The sequence below is a fragment of the Zonotrichia leucophrys genome, chromosome 3, assembly GCF_028769735.1.
Source record: "Zonotrichia leucophrys gambelii isolate GWCS_2022_RI chromosome 3, RI_Zleu_2.0, whole genome shotgun sequence".
Taxonomy (NCBI): domain Eukaryota; kingdom Metazoa; phylum Chordata; class Aves; order Passeriformes; family Passerellidae; genus Zonotrichia; species Zonotrichia leucophrys.
In genome coordinates this window covers 49,720,412-49,740,115 of record NC_088172.1, presented here as the reverse complement: position 1 = coordinate 49,740,115, position 19,704 = coordinate 49,720,412, and the positions used below count along the sequence as shown (strand labels likewise).

General features: G+C 45.1%; 1 protein-coding gene and 1 long non-coding RNA gene across 3 annotated transcripts; one reads left to right on the top strand and one right to left on the bottom strand.

Annotated features, from left to right (window-relative positions):
- Nucleotides 1-567: 567 nt before the first annotated feature.
- LOC135445533 (solute carrier family 22 member 2-like) lies at nt 568-10,912 on the top strand. The gene is made up of 11 exons (XM_064708114.1): nt 568-1,043; nt 3,161-3,264; nt 4,223-4,377; nt 6,445-6,613; nt 7,596-7,710; nt 7,815-7,921; nt 8,038-8,252; nt 8,510-8,618; nt 9,016-9,128; nt 10,187-10,286; nt 10,766-10,912. Exons 1-11 carry the CDS (start codon nt 633-635, stop codon nt 10,827-10,829), a joined length of 1,662 nt encoding a protein of 553 aa, XP_064564184.1. The 5' UTR covers nt 568-632; the 3' UTR covers nt 10,830-10,912.
- A 439-nt stretch (nt 10,913-11,351) lies between these two features.
- Nucleotides 11,352-17,921, bottom strand: LOC135445534 (uncharacterized). 2 transcript variants are annotated; one of them, XR_010439549.1, is made up of 4 exons: nt 17,654-17,921; nt 17,271-17,372; nt 12,278-14,522; nt 11,352-12,178 (listed from the first exon to the last, which is right to left on the bottom strand). It is a non-coding gene; the product is annotated as an uncharacterized LOC135445534 (long non-coding RNA). The 2 variants fall into 2 exon arrangements; XR_010439548.1 differs by having other exon boundaries at nt 11,352-14,522.
- Nucleotides 17,922-19,704: the final 1,783 nt, after the last annotated feature.

The window sequence follows — 19,704 nt, the reverse complement described above, 5'->3', positions numbered from 1 at the left end:
ACTGCAAAAACACGGTCAGGTGAAAGTGTGTTCCCTGATGGGGAGAGGTTTTCCTTGGGAATGGAAGAGGGTGAGGGGTGAGACTCATGTGACAGAGGAGTTTTCAGGAAAGCTGTTCCTTTACTGCTCTATGGCTCAATGTGTAGACATTCCTTTTTCGGAGTGTACCCGCCTATTTTTACAGATCCTGGTTATGAAGCGTTGCTCATGTGGTGCCCAGCTGTTCTGCACTAAACCCACGTGTTGCTTGTATGTTGGTAGAATTTTCCACCTATGTTTGCTGTTTAAAAATGCTTATTGTTTGATGAACTGACTTGGCTAAGTAAAAATATAACCCCAAAACCCCCCAAAAAACCTGAAGGGCTGTGACCCATAGGGGCTGTTCCAGAGAACAGGAATGCATAAGTGCTCTGATTAGGGGTTAAAGGGAAATTCGCCTTGGGTGAATTAAGGTCTGATTTCAAATGAAACCTAAAAAATAGAGCTTGCAACATGTAGTTTAATAATTTATAGAGTTAGTCTTGACTTTTGGTCAAATATCTTTGTAACTTAGGTGGCTTTGTTGCCAACTAAATATATCAGGGCTGCAGAGAGGACCTAGTTGAGGTTTTTGAGGTGGTCTGGGTGCCAAAATGCCAACCCTAGATGACATTTTAGAGCATGTTGGCGAATTTGACAGGTTCCAGAAGCAAACCTTTTTTGTCCTGTGTTTGTTATCTGCCTCCTTCACCCCAGTGTACGTGGGGGTCGTCTTCTTTGGGTTCACCCCCGAGCACCGCTGCTCCAGCCCCGGGGTGGCTGAGCTGAGCCAGCGCTGTGGCTGGAGCCTGGAGGAGCAGCTCAATCACACAGTTCCCGAGTGGGATGGCCACGGGGCCAGCTTCAGCAGCCGCTGCAGGAGGTACGAGGTGGACTGGAACACAACAGGCATCAGCTGCACCGACCCCCTCGGCAGCCTGGGGGGCACTGGGGACCCCGTCCCGCTCGGGCCCTGCCGGGATGGCTGGGTCTACGACTCCCCAGGGAGCTCTATCGTGACAGAGGTAAAAACAACCCCCTTTGTCCTATCCCCTCTGTTAAAGACCAGGTGAGGGTTGGGGGAGAGGGTTGGTGGAGCCTTGGCTCTGTTAAAATATGCCCTGCTTACCTGGAGGAGGGATTGGCTCTTACTGTGAACTTGCGCTTGGGGGTTTACAAGTCATCGTCCCTCTGTCCTTGCTGTGAAATGCTGCCTTGGCTGCTCAGGAGGCTTATATCTCCACCTGGGGAGCAGAGTATATTTCAGCAAATAAATCCCCAGGTAGATAAAGTCCAGTTCTGAATGAAATTGCTGTCACATGAGAGGTCCAACTGGTGAAGGTGTGTAAACAGTGCAGCTAGCAGTGCTGCAAACAAAACTGGCCAATGCAATGATTTCTTCCCCCCACCCCCTTCCTTTTCTTTCTTTATTTTTAATGAATAATGTCTTTTAAAATTGGTTTTAAATAAAAATGAATTGCAGTCAGTGTGAGGAAAGGTATTGCTTCCCACAGTTAAACAGCTTAAGTCAGGAATAAACTGTAGAAACTGTGTTCTCAGAAGGAGCGTGAATAAACTGAAAGTAGTACTTAAGCTACTTGCTGTACTTTAGCAGTTCAGATGCTTTAATAATAAACCAGTAACTGGGATGACAAGCTTGATCTCATCATAGAAAGCTCCACCAAATGTTTAGGGGCGGGCAGGATTCTTTCCCCCGTATGTCTTAACAGGAGCAGTTAAAATCTGTGCCACAACAACTTCAGAATTCATAGTTTTGTAAGAGATTGGTCCTGGAATAAGGGGCTGCACTCTTAAGTGTACTTCTTTCAGCAAGTAATGGGCTGTGAGATATGAAAGGGAGGAAGGGAGGCACCTCAAATGCAGGCTGAGCCAGGCCTTCTCTGCAGCAGCAGCTCAGCAGCACATCTCACAGGAAAATGCTCCAGCGGATCCTGGGGTCTCATGGCCCCACCATCATCTCCTGAGGTTGTGGGAAGCTGAGCACTTGCAGTCGGTGTGGGCTTATGCAGTCATGCTCTCACATCAGCTGTCTCCCCTCTCCTGCTGAAGGGGTGCAAGGCCAGGCCCACGGGCTGCTTCCTTCATGGGGTAACCAGATGTGTCACATAACTCTGCATTTTGTCAATGAGGTCCTTGTTGTCACTGTTTCTGTGAAACTTGTCAGGCTCTGATATGTTGTCCCCTGCTCTGACAACTAAGAAAAGGAAAGGATAGTGCAGTGTAAATTGTGTTATTTCAAAGCAAAAGTTTCCACATGGAAGAAGGTCCTCATGGGAAGTCCCATAAGAGCATCAGAAGAAATATTTGGTTTTGTATTAATTATGGATACATAGATTCAATTAAACCCAGCTACCAGGAGGAAGGGAAGGGATTCTCAGTTATATTAGGAGAAGTCTTTGCAATAACTTTTTCTCTAGTAGCTTTTTTAAGGTAGGACAAGACTAGATGGCAAATATATGCAGGTATCCATGTGCTAAAAAGCTTGGCCCTGGATAAAAAAATGTCTGCTCTCCAGACACATTCAACAATGTAGTTGAGCTAAAGACCAGAGCAGAGAGAAAATGCTGTGGCCTCAGGGCAGATGCAGGTACTTCCACCCTCCTTCAGAAGGCCAGTGCTCCCTGGCACCTGGGACAAGGCAGGCTCCTGAAGGCATCTAAGATGCTTCTAGTAAAGGCATCGCACTTAGTGGGCAGTACCCTTCCATACCAGGGTATGAAGCAACAAGAACTGCTTAGAAATGCTCACCATCAACCACAAAAAAAACCTGTTTGAAAAACTCAGGGTGATTGTCAGATCCATGCTGATTTGATCAATGAGGGCCAACACAGGTTCGGGTGCCAGTTTTGACAGAAAATAATTCACTTATGCTCTTTCCAGAAAAGAGAGATGAGACATGAATGGGACATGCCAGTAAACTGCTCAAGGGCTTTTTCCAGTTTTTAATGTCGGACAATTAGTTAAGTTAGTAGGATTTCTGTGTGCTGGCAAAACAGGCATTGACCCAGAAACATGACCCATTTAAACAAGTTTAAATCTTTAACTGAAGTGAAGGAGAGTTTTGGATGTGAGTCAGCTCCTCATTTCACTCTTTTGTCTCTGACTGTGGTTGCTCCTTTAGTTTGACCTGGTGTGTGAGGACTCCTGGAAGTTGGATCTCTTTCAGTCTGCTGTGAATGCTGGGTTTTTTATTGGCTCCTTAAACATTGGCTACATTGCAGACAGGTATGTGTCGGCTGACAGCAAAACCCTCTGACCTCCCTTGTCAATGTTCAGCAGCCAAACCTAGATAAAGGTTGTGCAAGTGATATCATCTCTGCCCTTCTGAAAATAAGGTCATCCCCCTGGACCTTCAGTGGCAGCACAAGCCACAGCACAACCCTGCCTTTCAGGTTGTGTCAGGTGGTTAGCACAGATGTGCTCAGAGAGCCCTGCAGAACCCATTCTATTTTAGAATTGTACACCCCAAACTTCCTACTGTGCTGTATCAGAGCCCTCAGATGTTAACCAAAGCCAGGAAATGCATGGTTTGGATCTCCCACTTAACCTGTCACACTCTGTGTGGCTGCAGCTTGGAGAAGCTTAGAAAGAGTTGTCACACATTGCCAGATGTGTGCAGCAGCAGCCACTGTGAAAAAAGCAGATAGTCCCTCTAGCTCCCTGTTCAGAGAGTCAGACTCCCTGGCTCAGGCACCTGGGGTTAAAGAGAAACAAATGTCAGTACTCGAGGGCCTGTTTTCCCCCTTGCTCCCCTAGGACTGTTAGCACAGCAGGCTCTGAGCTGCTCCAGCTGAGAAATGCAGCCCACTCACAAGTAGATCCACACATTACTGCTCTTTTAAAGGTAAAGGTTGTGGTGAATAAATCCCTTATAAATCTGGTGCATGTGGAACTATCAGAATCATAACATTGACCCTTACTTATTTTTCAGTCCCAATGTAATAATAACCATGGGATTATTCATTTTTCCTGAAAGTTTTTGTGGAATTACTGAGCAACCGGCGAAGTAGCTTTTCATGGCATAGAAAAGCAGATAAGTGACTAATGGGCAAAAAAAAAAAACCATCTCTATATTGCATGGCAAAATTGGATTTTTTCCCCCTGAAGATACACAAAGCTCTTACTAGTTTAAAATGCTTCCATGACTAGTGGTTTGCTTCATGCCTAACGTTTTCCAACCCAGGTTTGGCCGTAAATTTTGCCTTTTAACAACAATTGTTGCCAATGTTGTGTGTGGACTCCTCCTGGTCTTCGTGCCCAGCTACCTGTGGATAGTCATCATCCGGTTCTTGCAAGGGCTGGTCAGCAAGGGCTGCTGGACTGCAGGCTACATCCTGGGTGAGTGCAGGACCTGCTCCCAGGAGCCAGACTAGCTGCAGATGATGAAGGAACAAAACTCAACTCCAAAAAACTTGAAAAAGAAGCCATTTTAAAAATGCCCCCCATGGTATTTTATTAAGGCGTTTTCTTCCTCTTTGACTCCCCAGGATGTTTTCAAGCACTGTCATTAGGGAGAACCAACAGTAGCATTCAAACTCAAGCAAGTGGTGGTGTATTAGGGCTCTTACCCCAGATAGGCTTTCCCCTGTGGTGCAGCTCACCTTTGCAGATCTGTCTGGGCCCCATGGCTCCTGCTCCTTCCATCAGGCTCTGGATAGGGAAGGTGACCAGGCAGGCACAGCCCCTCTGCCCTGGGTGCAAACAGGATGGGGACACAGGAGACCATTAAAGAAGCAGGCAGAGGGTGTGGAAAACTTCAGACATTTTTATGACACAAAGAGGGAAACAGGGAACATAGAAATAACTGAAGAACAGCACGTACTTGCTGATAAGAAGACGAGGTATTTGTGTACCTGTCTGTATGCCCTGGGCTGAGTCGAGGCCAAGCCATGGAGGAGCCAGCCCATGTGGATGCCTCTCTCTCCAGCGTCCTGCACCAGCTGTGTCTGCTGGTGAGGCACAGCTGGGCAGCCAGGCTGGGTCTGGGACCACCTCAGGATCTCCTTCTGCTTCAGGGTAGAGCTGCCTGGGACTTCTCTGGGATTTTTCAGGAGTGGAGTTCAGTCTCTTGTCCTGAGACTGCAAACAATCACTGAAGCAGCAGATTAACTGCTGCTGTTTTAAAAGCTGACCAACAGAACATTAGCTGGGTTAGGGTGACAGATGGCTCTACAAAATACCTCTAAGAGATACGCCGTTCATTGTGATACTGGTAAAAATGTAAAGGTCAGTGCCCTAAACTTCCATGAAATCTTTCAGTGTGGGAATTTTGCTAATTCAGTTATCCAGATGTCTGATATAAAAAGCACCTATCCCACCATCTAGACTGTCTTTCTGCTAAGACATGATTATTCCTTCCTGTGCATTTCTGGATGCTTGCTTGGCCTCTTAAATCTTTTCCTGGCACAAATAAAATATCCATCCTCTCTTCTGGGGAACTTTAAGCTGTTTTAGAGTGTGAAGTCCTTTTCAGGACAATTATTTGCCTCATTCTGATATTTTCTTTCTGTTACACCTTGTTACTCCTGGAATCTCTAGAAACTGTCTTATGGAAAAGATCCTGAACCAGGCCCAAAGCTCCCTAAAATTTATATCTTCTCCCTGAGGGTGGCCAATACTGAAAGTCCAAGGAAGGATACAAGGACAGAATAACTTTGTTATTCTGCTTGCGTACCCTTCAGCGGCTTCTGGCTCAGTGCTGCTGAGCCTGAGGAGATGTCTTTGTGCATCTTCAGCTGAGCAGCATTAGCTAATCTGTGGCTCCAAAACTCAGCAGCTCATTTGGCTGCTAATTAGTTCCTTACTGTTCTTTTTCTAATGAGTTTGCTTTCTTGAAGTTGCACAGCTGGATGCAAAATGTTGACTGGGCTTGTGCCCGCCTGCTGGAATAGTTACTTTTAACTCTGTATCAACAAGACACAGAGACCCACAGATGTGTGGCTCTGTGCAGATGAACAGTGATCCCACCCTGGCCTGGGAGCTCAGAGCCATCCTGTGATACAGGCCTTCCTTATTACTTGGAGTGAGAAGCAGGCTGAAAGCCTGTTCTTTGGGAACAAAATATTCAGCTTTGTTGTTGGGTTGGAGACATTACGTATGTTGGCATTGGATTTCACAACAAAACCCATCTGTGCACTGTGACAAGTGCCTGATTTACTGCAGCAGAGGACACTGCTGGAGGCTTTAGGCCAGTGCTCGGCCAGCAGCAGTATTCTCCTCTCTGCTGGAGTCTGGGTGCCAGAAAAGTGCAGCAGGAGGTTTTGTTGGAAGGCATTATGCCGGGAAGCCCACGATTATCAGGGTTTCTCCAAGGAGTTATCACAGCACTGGGCCTGCGGCGTGCCCCGGGTGGTTCCTGCCGTGTGGGGCAGCGTGGCGCTGACGCGTGGCTGTGCCTGCCCGCAGTGACGGAGGTGGTGGGCCCGCAGTACCGCAGGACCGTGGGGATCCTCTACCAGGCCGCCTTCTCCGTCGGGCTCCTGCTCTTCGATGGCATCGCCTACGCCCTCCCGCACTGGCGGTGGCTGCAGCTCACCGTCACCCTGCCCACCTGCTTCCTCCTGCTCTACTACTGGTGAGTGCCCTTCGAGATGCCTATGCCCAGCTCCCAAAATCCCGGCTCCTTCTGCTTCCCTGCTTCTCCTGCTGATGCTGGTGCTGAGGGAGACTGGGCGCTCCTTGCTGCCGCACACACCCCTTGGTGCAAGGAGGAGGCTCCCACCAAAAGGGAGAGGGAAACAGGAGTCTCAGCAACAGAGATCTTGTTGAATCCTAGCCTGTGCACCTCACTGGACCTTGTGTTTAAGAAAGACCACTGGGGGAAAGTTGGACTAGTATAATTTACTACTTTCTTTAAGCAATTCATAAATGAAAACAGTTGCCTTGGCATAACTTAGTTGGTCTGAAAACATGGCTATTCACAGATTGTCTAACATAACTGTACCAGGCTGTTAGCATGTTCCTTCAAGGCAGAGAAGGTGCAGTTTTTGTGGTCCAACTGACAAAAAACAAACACTTGGGTCCTCCTTAATTTTCATTTCTCTCCTCTCTTTTTAATCAATATGTTTCGCATTGAGTGCTATGGATTTGAGAAATTGTCTGGGTGGGTCAGAAAATTAGGAAGAGTAGAAAGAAATTTGTCGCCTTCCTTCTACCATATTTTGTAATTGGTAAACCAGTTCTAACTTAATTAGTAGTTCTTAATCTGTATTGACAGAAGTGAAAAATGGCTCCCTAAGAGGAGCTGGTTTGTGGTGAATGGGCTGGATAAGGTGACAGCACTGCTCTCACTCAAAGCTCCTCCCTGATTTATCTTTAGCAATCTCCTCCTTGACTAAAGCCACTACCTCAACTGTTCCTCTTCCAATCTCAGCCATGGGATGTACTACTTTTCCTGACTGGGGTAGTGGGAAGTAGTACACAAAACCCACCCAACCAAAAAAAAAAAATAAAAAAAAAATTCATTGGCTTCTGTTTAATCCCTCCAAAGTCTCCACTCATGGGAGAATAGGTAGGTTTTATGTTTTGTTGTATAATGGCATCCACTCGCATTGTAGGTGCCTCCCAGAGTCTCCCAGGTGGCTGATATCTCAAGGAAAAAATGACAAAGCTATGAAAATTGTCAGAAATATGGCTAAAACAAATCAGAAAAAGATGCCTTCCCATTTTAAGGTGAGCTCAGGGTTTGCTTGTATGAGCAAGTAAGCATCATGACAGTACCTTGCATCAGTTCCTCCCAGAGAAATTTAACGTGCTATGTACTGGCTCTTCCATAGGATATTAAATTTGAAGAGGATGATTGTGGAAAGCAGAATCCCTCACTGATGGACCTTTTCAGGACACCACAGATAAGAAAGAACACGCTCATTTTGATGTACAACTGGTAAGAATATAGCACAAGACAGCTAGTTTTGGAGCTCTGGATTTGGCCACTCCATCAGGACAGGGATGTCTGCTCTCTTGCTATCTAACAAATTCAGGATGCTCTTCTCTGCCCAGGTTCACGAGCTCCATCCTCTACCAGGGGCTCATCATGCACATGGGAATGGCTGCTGAGAACATGTACCTGGATTTCCTCTACTCTGCTCTTGTTGAGTTTCCAGCTGCCTTCATCATCATCGTCACAATTGACCGTGTCGGGCGGCGCTACCCCTGGGCCGTGTCCAACCTGGTGGCTGGGGCCGCCTGCCTTGCCACAGCTCTCATCCCAGAGGGTGAGTCACCTGAATGGAACCCCATGGGGCTCTCCACCCTGTCCTCTGGCACCTCCATGCTGCTTTGGGAGGGTCCCTTTGCCACTGCTCATGAGTCCTCACTGTTCTCGTTCCCTCATTCACACGGGTGAAACAAAAAAAATAAACATCCCTTAAAAACATCAACTGGCATGGATCAGAGGTCCCACAGAATAACACTGTTGTGTCAATTGACACCTGGGATGCTTTTAAATGTGTTGAATGTATTTTCTCTGCAGACCTACATTGGTTAAAAGTGATTACTGCTTGCATTGGGAGAATGGGAATTACAATGGCTTTTGAAATGGTTTGCTTTGTAAACACAGAACTGTATCCAACTTACATCAGGTAGGTGCATCCTCTCCCCAGTTGGTGTTTGGTCTGGAAACAAATAGTTGAGGCTGATGTGTTATGCTAAATTAAGTTATTAATGTGTTATGCTTAATTAAGTTATCCTCTAATGTGTCAGAACTACATAGGTACTATTGAACATAAAGTAGGGGAAGCACAATTAAAATGCTTAAAAAGATAGCTTAATAAAGAAAATAAATGTTCTTTTAGACAAGGGGAAACTCACATGACTGAAATAAAGGGAAAATTTGAGAGAACCAGGGTGGGTTCTGGTGAGGGCTCTGAAGTTCCACACAGTGCCTGGATCTGTCCTGTGTGAGGGTGGGAGTTGTGATCCACCCCTTTCCAACTGCAGTACTCTGACACTAACATAATCCCTCTGCTGCCAAACCAGGAACCTCGGGGTGATGGTTTGCTCCTCTCTGTGTGATATTGGTGGAGTCATCGTGCCATTCATTGTCTACAGACTGGTGGAGATCTGGCACGACCTGCCACTGGTTGTCTTCAGTAAGTGCCACCTTCCCTCCTTGCCGGCCCCTTCCAGGGTGCAGGGGGGGACCCAAGTTCCAAAGGGAGGGAAAAGCCACCAACACAGCTGCTTTAAGTTCAGCAGAAGCCCCCTGCTCTCTTCAAGACCTTAGCCTTCAGTTTATGACAAGCCGGAACTTGTTTATGCATCATGCCTCCCTTGCCCCGGTGATTTCTCCTTGCATTTTAAAGGAAGTTTGAGTCAAATATGTGTTTGACAGATGGCAAAGAACTCAAAAATTTTTGATGAGCTTAATATTTGATGGATTTAAAGCTGATTTACTGCTCTACTGTGAGTTATACTGTCTTTGTCCAGCAGTCAAACCCTAGAACTTAATGTAATTCCCTATTTAATGGAGTACAAGTACGGCTGTTATGCTTCAGCTTTTCTGACACTTTGTTAACTGGCTCTTCTCCAGCTACTCGGAAAGTGGCTGGTAAATAAATGCAAGGTAAGTTTTACAGACTAGTGACCTGAACTCTCAGGTTAGGGCCTGCAACACTTTTATGAATCTTTAGGTCAGCACATTATTTATAGAAAAATACCTTGAATGGCAATATGCAGATTTTGACAGACAGGACATTTAGAAGGGCACTTAATAGATTTAAAACACATTCCAAACATGTACAAACTGGATAAAAGAAATTATCAGAGGAGAATTTGGTTGTGTTGCTTAGAAGAGAATGCATCGTGTGTACATTTTCTAATCTTATATGAATGGCATAAAGATGGAATGTGTTTTCTGTCATGCTCTAGCAAAAAAAAAAAAAAAGTTATTTCCTCTACAAAGGAAGGATCTGTCCAGTTTGAGGTGTCCTAGTTCGTGCACAACTCACAAGAGGACTTGGCTTGGTGCTGTCTCCACAGGGCAGCCACATCCTCCATTTTTGCACCAGCATGACAGTTTTGCACATGAGACTTGAGGTGCACACCTTGTATACAGGACAAAATAAAATGCCAGTGACAAATCCATTCAGTCTGGCAGTAGCAAGTGGCTGATAAATGCTTGCAAGCTCTTTGTGCCTCTGTTTTGAAGCTGTGCTTGGTTTGATTGCGGGTGGATTGGTGCTGCTTCTGCCTGAAACTAAAGGAAGAGTTTTGCCTGAGACTGTGGAGGATGTTGAAAACTTTCACAGGTGAGTCATGATGATGAACTTGTAGCAGTTTTCACTTGAAACTGGGCAAAATCCCTGTCTGGAGGGAATCCCAGGGGTTACTTGGCTACTTGTTTGTTTCCAATAAGTTGTTGGGTAACTCTCACTGGGCAGATTCCAGACTCCTTTTACCCTATGTAAAATCTTGAGAACAAGTAGTCTAGGCCTTTACTGTCCTGTAAATAGCTGCACTAGTCTCTCAAAAGTGTGGCAACACCATTATAAATGGTATTTGTGTTTAAAAAAATGCCTTAACAATTGAAGAGGAAAAGGGCAGTCTTGGCAGCAGCTTCACATGTGGTGTGTGAAGCACCAGTATCTGCTGAGGAGCCAGAGCAAACCCAAGGGAATATATATGGTGATTTTATTGGGGCCAAGGCAGAGCAAGTGAAGAACTTGAAGTTAGATTCTCCCTGAACAAATTCATTCCTGGTTGATGTTCATGTCTTTGTCTCTTGCAGGCAAAGTGCTCCAACGGCCAAAAAAATCTATCTCCAAGTCCTAGGATCAGAAGTAGCACGTTGAAGAAGGTGTAACTCTTTCTGAGTAGTTTGCTTTAAGGCAGTAGCACAGAAATGCCAGCTAGAATAAACACCCTCTGAAAAGTCTTGCCTCTCTTATTTCAATTTCTATGCATATCCTTTATTTACAGTGTTTAGGATTTTCTGATGGGATCGTCCCAATTGCTGCAGAGCTGCTTCCCCCTCTCTGCACTAAGAGAAATGTATTTTAAGTCTGGGAAATTTTTGTACCAGCTGTGTGGACTTCAATATGGACTTCAAGAGGTCTTGAGTATGGTAGGATCAATACCAACAAAACTTTGTAAGTCTCCATGAAGTCTGACTTCGTTGGTTTCTCTTAAGAAGAGGCAGCATAATTTATCTCCATTGTAGAATTTATCTCCATTGTAGAATCAAGGTAACTACAAACCTGGTTCAGTTGTGTGACAACTTGCACAGTTTTTAAAAAGATTGATTTTATTTTCTCCTATTTTACTGGCTACTCACAAGGATGTATACTGACAAGGATGGGCATGTGGCAACTCCAAAACATGCATAGCAGAAACACTCTTAATCCTTTAAAAGGTAATAGCATTATACATGTGCCCTGCAGGGGCATTCCTTTGGAGTGAGCTGGGATCAGGCTTGGGAATGTGCAGGACCCTGACCAAGGGTCCTGTGCATCAAGGAGAATCACGAACAGCACTGGGTCTTCCAGGAAATGTCCAGCACCTTCAGAATTGTCCTAGTCCATCCTGTTGAGCGATTGTAACAGACCTGTGGTTGCAGGGCAAAATAGGGACAATGGTCCTGTGGCTCTCCTTCCCTGTTTGTATTGCTGGTCCCTATCTGCTGGAAAAACCACTGGTTTTCCATAAGGATACTGTGAGCAGGGTATGAGATACCTCTGCCCATTGATAATCAGCTGCAGGGAGAGAACTCCCAGTTGAGCAAGACACTGCTGGACTCTAGCAGGCAGGGTGAAATTCCCCCAGGATTGCATCCCAGTGACCTTGCACCTGCTTTCAGCTGACCTGGACCTCAGTTAATATTCAGTGCTGCTGTGAGGGCCTCCAGGGCAGGGAAGTGTGCTGTCCAGAGAGGCAGGGCCATGGCAAGGTTGCCCTGAGAAGAGCAGGGACAGATCAGGAACGACATGACTTTGGCCCGGGCAGTTGCAAAACTACTATTTGCTTCAGGATCAGAGGGGAATGAGCTTGTCCTGAGAGGGCAAGAGGAACAGTGGGGGTGTAATTATGTGTCTGGTAGAGCTGATATCCTGCTGTGGTTGCAGACATGTCTCTTCCCTGGACTAAAAGAAATCCATCAGAACTTCTGACTTACAATTCTTTGATATAAAACCTGTTGAAAACTCTGCAGGTAGAAAATGGGGGTGGTAGCAACAAGTCAAGCAAAGCAAAGACTGAGATGAATAAATAAATAATTACAAAAGCTGAGTTCCAAGACTCTTACCTATTACACTGGTGTTTATTCCCACAAGCACTGCTACTGCCACAGCAGGAGCTACAGAGATTCTGGCACGCCTTTGCTTTACTGTCATCTGCACGGGATAGTGGCATCTGCTTCTGCTGGCAGCTTAATAAACACAAGGGCAAATTCCTTAATTCACTTCTTTGCTAGTGACCTTTGCCCATTGATTCCTGGAGCTGGGAAGTCAGAGGGATGTAAAAGCTGGTCCAGGTGCACATGGCTGCTCTAAAACGGGGAGCAGCAGCACTGTGTCCTGGGGGTGGCAGGAGTGTGTCACCCCAGGCTGTGGGGGGGAGCTCACATCCTGCCTCAGGCAACACAGTTTGACAGCTCCCCTTCCCCTAAAGAGCAGCTGGAGCCTGTCTGCTCCTGGGGCTGCTGGAGCACAGCCAGTGCCAGTGGAGCTTGGGAAGGAGCCCTTCAGGACCAGGCACCACCTGACTCTGGCAAGGAGCCTGGGAGCAAGTAAACAGGGCCAGATTAATTAAAGTGGGACTGACCCCTAAAGAAGACCCTGCTCCTCACCTAATTACTTAAACCTGGACTTTATAGCAGCTGAGCCTGAAGAGAACTTAAAGCTTCATGTTTTGGGATACCCACCAGGCTTCACCAAATGGGTTTTGGCCAACCAGCTTTACTTTCACAAATTTTCTGGTGTTCTCCATGGCATCATCTGATGGGCAGATGATCTTGTGGCTGAGGGCTTCACCTTTCTAAGCACTGTTTTTGTTCTCTGCTGCTGCTGTCAGCACCTAAATCCAAAATGCCAACATGCAAGCATGGCTCTTGTTTGGGCACTTCGGTGTTCCTATCCCATCCCTAGTCTGCACCACTGCGTTGTCCTACATCCTTAATATTTTAAAATATTGAGAAATTGGGCCTTCTTCCACAATTAGCACTGGTCAGGAGGCAAACACAAATCCAGAGAATAAATATAAGTTGATGAATATGATCTGAATCACAGCTGCCCAAGACCTGTGGAGAGGACTCTTCAACCTTCAAAGGCACTACAGCAGTGATTTTCCACCAAGGTATGGAGAGAAAACTACTTTTAAAGCCACATCCTTTACTCCTTCTTTGGCTTATCTTTCCCCCTGTACTTATTTTTTATAATAAGTAGTTATAATCAGTACTTATTTCTGACAGATGTTTGGGAGTTTGGCCATGTAAATAATCAAGCTCAGGGCATTAGGAAAACATTCATGCATAAACACAAACTTTAATGTGCTTTAATATGCAGAGCAGAGTGTCCTGTTATTGTTTGTGCTGGTCCCAGGGGGTGTCTGTGATTGGGCTTTCTGCTCCTTCCCCATCCCTGATCCTGAATTTTATGTGGTTGTACGCAGCCCAACACGTCCTGAGGATTCACTGCCTCCAACTCCTCATTGTCTTTTTTTTTCATTTTCCAGCTTCCCTAATATCTAGTCAAATTCTGGAATGCCAAATCTTAAAAGCCAGCCTGGGCTTAGAGGTGCTTGTTTTTTATACTTATTTCTCTGAAAGAAGAGGAGCAAAAGTAGGAGGGAAAAGGGGCTTTTGGATACCTCGGGCTCCCACAGTGGGCTCCACAGGGGCAGTGCTCACTGCTGAGTGGCAGGAGCTGAATTATAGACCAACAGCACCAAGATTTTGAGGGAGGCAGAGGGAATTGTGACAGCAAATCAGATACTGCTTCTGTGCTACTTTTGTGCAGAGTCAGGTGTAGCTTGGAGGAAGTGAGTTGGGCTCATGACTGCACTCCTGCTCGCTGCAGAAATGACCTGTGAGTGAGTAGCCCAAAGAGACTTTTAGTTTTATAAGAAGCAAAAGAAAGTGTTCCTTCATGAATTTTCCACTTTAAACCACATGAGCTGCTGCTGTCAGATGCTCTGGAACACCAGAAACATGAAAGTGTTCAGGAGGCAAATAGAAAAATTTTGCAGGATGGTCCATGAAGAAGCAAAGCAAAAATGCTTCTGGCTCAGGAAGTCTGCTCTTGTTACAGACAGTGCTTTGAAAATTAGATGGTGTCAGTGGGGGTCAGGCTTGCTGCTAATCAGGGGTCCCTTCCAAGAAGGTGCAATTGCAAACTGGGTACCTGAGGACAGAGCCTGTGCGCCAGCTTCCCTCGCTGACCAGTGCCTGGATAAGGCCAAACATCACCATTCAGGTGCAGCTCAGTGCAAAGGCCATCAGAACCCCTGAAACCATTGATGCAGTGACCAGAAGGCAGAGTGTGTGCCCAGATCTGTGAGGGGGAAAAAAAGAGAAGAAAGAAGCTCAGGTCCTGGAAGAGTAGGGGGCAAACCAAAGGGTTTGAAGAGGCTGATTTTGATTAGGAGAGCTGGAGAACTGATTTTGAATAGGAATCTATATCTGCTCTTCATTTGCAGCATTAACCACCTCTGTGGAATTTCAGGGAACTCCCCTGCCTTGCATTTTCAGGTCATTGCTCACTTTTTGTTCAGACTTGGCCAATGAATTCAAGATTACTTTGATATGGCTTCCCAAGCTATCTTTCAAAGTTGCCATAGCTTTTTAATAGGGATTTATTTGCTACCTGTGATCTTTTCATATTTTCTTATCAACCCTGGCTGACTATTGAGGTCTTCTTGAGTAGTGTTTTTAACATGGCTGTCATTTGTCATTCCCTTTTTCACTGTGTCTCACTGGTAGTCAGAAATAGAGGGTTTCCAAAACAAATAAGATGACTGGAACACTGGACAGACATTTGATTTCTAGCTGACAGAGATACACATTCAGTTAGAAGTATGAATTATAAAAGCCATTAAATCAGTCAGCATCCACTAACAAAAATAGCATGATAATAAGTACCAGCCAAAATAAGTGTCTATTTTTTTCACAGTAACATCAGCAGATCCTATCACTCAAACTTCATTCTCTCATGAGTCTGACATACAGACATTTTTGACTTGCCTTAAAGTTTAGCCCATGAGAGTCTCATCAGACCACATTTGAGACTTCTGGTTTTGTTTTTACCCTGAGAACAACACATCCTGGTTATGGTATTTCGTGTTGCTCTTGGGTGCTCTCAGTGCAGGAGCAGCAGTGAGCTGGGACAGGGTGGTGTGAGCAGGGTGCAGACCCCTTCTGAACACTCTGACATGTATTGTTCTATCTTAGGAGGAATTATATCCTACTCCCTCATGTCTTTCCATGCTCCTGCTTCACAAAAAGCCTTTGCAAAAAGATCCTGCAGTATTTTGACAGAGAGAGACAGAAGAGTATTTTGGCTATAAATGGCTAAGAATTTGGAAGCTCTGGTTTCTATTGGCTCTCCCCATCATATGGCGGCAAGAAATGCCTTGGCTAGGGAACATGATTGCTTGGAAAGGTGATCTGAAGAGTGGTGCTTCTGACAGCCATGGAATTTGCTCTCTGCTGTTTCATGTCCTGTTATGCCTGGATGTGGGTGCATCACCACCCAAGCCTCAGTTCTGGAAAAAAAGATGGAATGCTTCAAGTTTACTAGGAGATTAGTCAGAAAACAAGAACTTGGATTTAAGAGAATGAGAGGATGAGGGCGGCAACAAATGTTTCTGATTAAAACAAAACAAAAAAAAGGCCTTCCAAAATGCATGTGCAGAAAAGCAGTTGTTGTCATAAATCTGTCCACTTTTGTCCTTGAAGTGGGACAGAGGACTCCATCCCAGGATGGAAGACTGGATGTAGGATTTTTGTGGTACTGCTGTAGCCTTTTGATAGTTTTCACCTGAGAATTTCTTCTGCCAAAGTTGTAGCCACACACAAGATGTGGCCACAAAGAGTTACATCAATAAATCACTATCTACTGATGAAAAATCCATTTAAGCAGGAAGCTTCTAAAAAAGCCTGTCTGGTTCATTGGCAGTATGGAAAAGATTTAATGAGGATGAGAAGGCAATCTGTCCAATCTGTGCATAGATGAGCTCCTTCACAAGCAGATTCATCTGCACAGCCTAACTGATGGTGTGTTTGCCTGCACTGAAACCAGGGAGCAGGGACCAACGAGACAAACACAGTCCCATCCTCATTTTGTGACACTGCTGAAGTACTACAGGGCATGGCTATGCCCCTTCCCATAGACCTTTCTCCTTGGAGGAGTGGGACAGTGAAAATAAGGGAGCAATAGCAATATCTGTTCAACAGAGACAATATTGGGGCAGTCTTGGCAGGAAAAGGTTATAGAGAATACAAAGTAAAAAAAAAAAAAAAATTCAAGACAGACTGCATCTCCAGAAGGATTGTTCACTCCCTGTTACCTCCATTTCTTCAAATTCCAGTCTCCTCATCCCTTGTTATTTTACTGAAAAATTTGCTATATATGCAGAGGCCGATAAGCTACAAAGCACTGAATTTGTTCAGAGTCTAACCTAAGAAACCAATTCACTGGGCAAATATATAGCACAATGATAATTGTGATGGAAAAGAGGAAATGAAGGACAATAATGTCTAGAACTGGTATATACAGATTCCGCTGAAAAAAAAGTAGGATCAAATAAAATTTAGGAAGGAACCACTGCTTCTATTTCTGTAGAAAAATGAAGAATATTTCTGCTTCTGTTTTCTGAGAAAAACTCTCCTAGTTTGAAACTGATTTATGGCCATCTGGATACTGTTAAAATTAATGTGAAACAAATTTATTGCAAAGACGAGCAAATAGTTCTTGGTGCAAGAACTATTTCATCTTGGACTCTGAGTTTGTGCTGCAGTTTGCACCTATGAGAGAAAACAAAGTCTTTCCACTTGTGAGAATTCCTCAGGGTTGTAAAAGTGGAGTGATACCTTGGCATTTTTGTGGATTTTTTGGGTCACAACAGCATTGAAAGTAGGACCTTAGAAACCACCACCCATCTCCCTTTTAAGTGACACACAGACCTTTTCAACCAGGTTTTGGTTGCATTTATTTTCTTTCTGGGTTGTGAATGTTGTTCAACAACATCAGAAAGCAACCAGAAGAAAGAGTTCATCCTATCCCTGTCTACACACCACCCACCTGTCTGCCATGTAGCCAATGGTCATGGAGCCAATAAAATCCCAGCATCACACATCACTGGAAGAGGTCCAGCTTCCAGGAGTCCTGACACACCAGGTTAAACTGCAAGGGCAAACATAGTTAGAAGCTCAGGGGCATTCCCCCAAACCACGGCTGTTTGAGAAGGAAGGAAACCAATGGCATCAACTAGAAAACAGAGGGAAAGAACCCCTCTATCTTCTTAAGATAACGTGCATTACATCTTGTTTGGACTTTCCCCAACCTTGTGAAAGTTACACCCCAGAAAATGATTGCATAATGACACATAAGGAGACTGAAAAAGGGAGGAAAACTCTGAAAGAACAAACAAAAAACTCAGAAAAATCTCATCCTCTTGTCATCACCTATCTGCTTGAAATTTGGAGGACACTTGGAGCATCATCTCCTTCCCAGATGCCAAGACCTGTCTCAAACCATGTGCAAAAGCTTGCTGCAAAAGCAGCGCCAGTGAGAGAGATGGAGGTGCTGCTTTGATGGAGCCAGGAGCTGGGGTGTCCCTCACCTCAGCAGCACTGGCAAAAGGCCCAGGATTTGGCCAGCTTTCCTCTGAAGGGAAGGAGTACTTGTGAATTTGCTTTTGATTTACAAGTAACAGGTTGTCAGGGCACACCCAGCAAAGGGAGGAGGGCAAATTGGTAGTAACTTCTCCACAGCTGAAGTATTCACTCAAGTGTAATTAGCCTTCAGCCCAGAAAGAAGCATGAATGTATTTGGCTGTTTATTTAATTTTTGTCTAACTCAGATAAGTTTGCTGGGGCCATACCAAACAGCTCAACTCGGTTTCCCTGGTGTGGAGGACAGCTGGGATGCTGTCCTCTGCCCCAGCCCATCTGCCCCAAGGGAAAATGAGACGGACTTGCTTTGTAACAGTGATGATAGTGAAGCAAGGAAATGTGAATGCCCCACCCAGGGAAGCTGGGAGGTTTTTAAGGTCGAGCTACACAAACATCTGCTAGGCACAGTTTAGGTATAGCTAATACAGATTTAGCAGTGGAGGGGAAGTAGAAAAGATCTGTTTGGAGATCATTCCTATACTCCAATACTTCAGGTCTCTACATGGTTTTAAGACTATTAGTACTGCTTTGCGCTGATTTTCATGTTCTAGATTATCTGGTTTAGATACTGTAAATTGAGATAAAGGAGCACTGCTGTTGCTAAAGCATTACGTGAGAAATGTAGCCCTATCCTCTGCTTCTTGCTCATTATGGATGAGTGTCTGGATTATCATCCAAAAGTGCAATTCTTCGGTTTAGGCTATAGGGTGCTACTCTCAGTTTGGTGATGGAAATAATAATTATAAGAGTAGACATTTATGACAAGACTGCAGTATTATGTGCCAGGAAAAGCTATAATTTCCCCTTGTTTATGTAGATGGATCTTTGCCCTAAGTGCCTAGCAGGTTCTGACATTGTTTATTAGCAGTCAAACTCAGACTGTACACCAAAAGCAAACTTTATTAGTTCAGCATGTTCTATCTTTAAGCTGTGCAGACAGGAGTGATTTTTCTGGACAAGCTATGCCTCACCTCTATCACAACAGCTCCCTGGAGAGTCACAGACCCAGCCATCCCAACAGGGACCGAGGGGGATGGTGTGACATTCACATTCTCTGAGAAACCCCTTTGCCCAGGATTTTTCTCCTGGGAAGCTGAGAAGCCTCAGAGAAAAAGGAAAATGATTATTCTCTCATTTGCTTCTCCTGTGTTTTGCTCGTCTGAAATGTGTTTGGAGATTGTTTACCTACAGGTGATTGTTTCATTGGATTCTGGTGTGAGCTGTTTTGGCTCAATGGCTAATCAGTGCTAAGCTGTGTTGGGACTCTGGAGAGAGTCACAAGTTTTCACTATTAGCTTTTCAGCCTTTTGTAGGTATCCTTTCTGTATTCTTTAGTATAGTTTAGAATAGGATTCTATAATATAATGTAATGTAATGTAATATAATATAATAATAAATTAGCATTCTGAGAACATGGAGTCAGATTCATCATTCCTCCCTGCCATGGGATCCCTGCAAACACAGCAGGACGGGGTCCCCAGTGCCCCCCAGGCTGCTGAGGGGGTCGGTGCAGCTGATGCCTGTTGTGTTCCAGTCCACCTCATACCTCCTGCAGCGGCTGCTGAAGCTGGCTCCGTGGCCATCCCACTTGGGAACTGTGTGATTGAGCTGCTCCTCCAGGCTCCAGCCACAGCGCTGGCTCAGCTCAGCCACCCCGGGGCTGGAGATACTCAGGGGTCAATCCCAGGAAAAATATCTCCACATAAATGGGAGCAAAGGAAACAGAAAGCAGGCATAAGATAAAGAAGGCTTTCTTCTGAAAGAAGTCAAATTCTCTGACGTGCTCCAAAATGTTATCCAAGGCTGGCATCTTTGTGTGTCACAAAGCATGGAAGTATCCA

Bases quoted from the DNA above. Each gene is read 5' to 3' on its own strand.
- LOC135445533 (XM_064708114.1), top strand. From the start codon at position 633: ATGCCAACCCTAGATGACATTTTAGAGCATGTTGGCGAATTTGACAGG. The intron at 6,614-7,595 runs GTGAGTGCCCTT...CTCGCATTGTAG, and splicing joins TTCCTCCTGCTCTACTACTG to GTGCCTCCCAGAGTCTCCCA. The intron at 8,253-8,509 runs GTGAGTCACCTG...TTTTCTCTGCAG, and splicing joins CACAGCTCTCATCCCAGAGG to ACCTACATTGGTTAAAAGTG.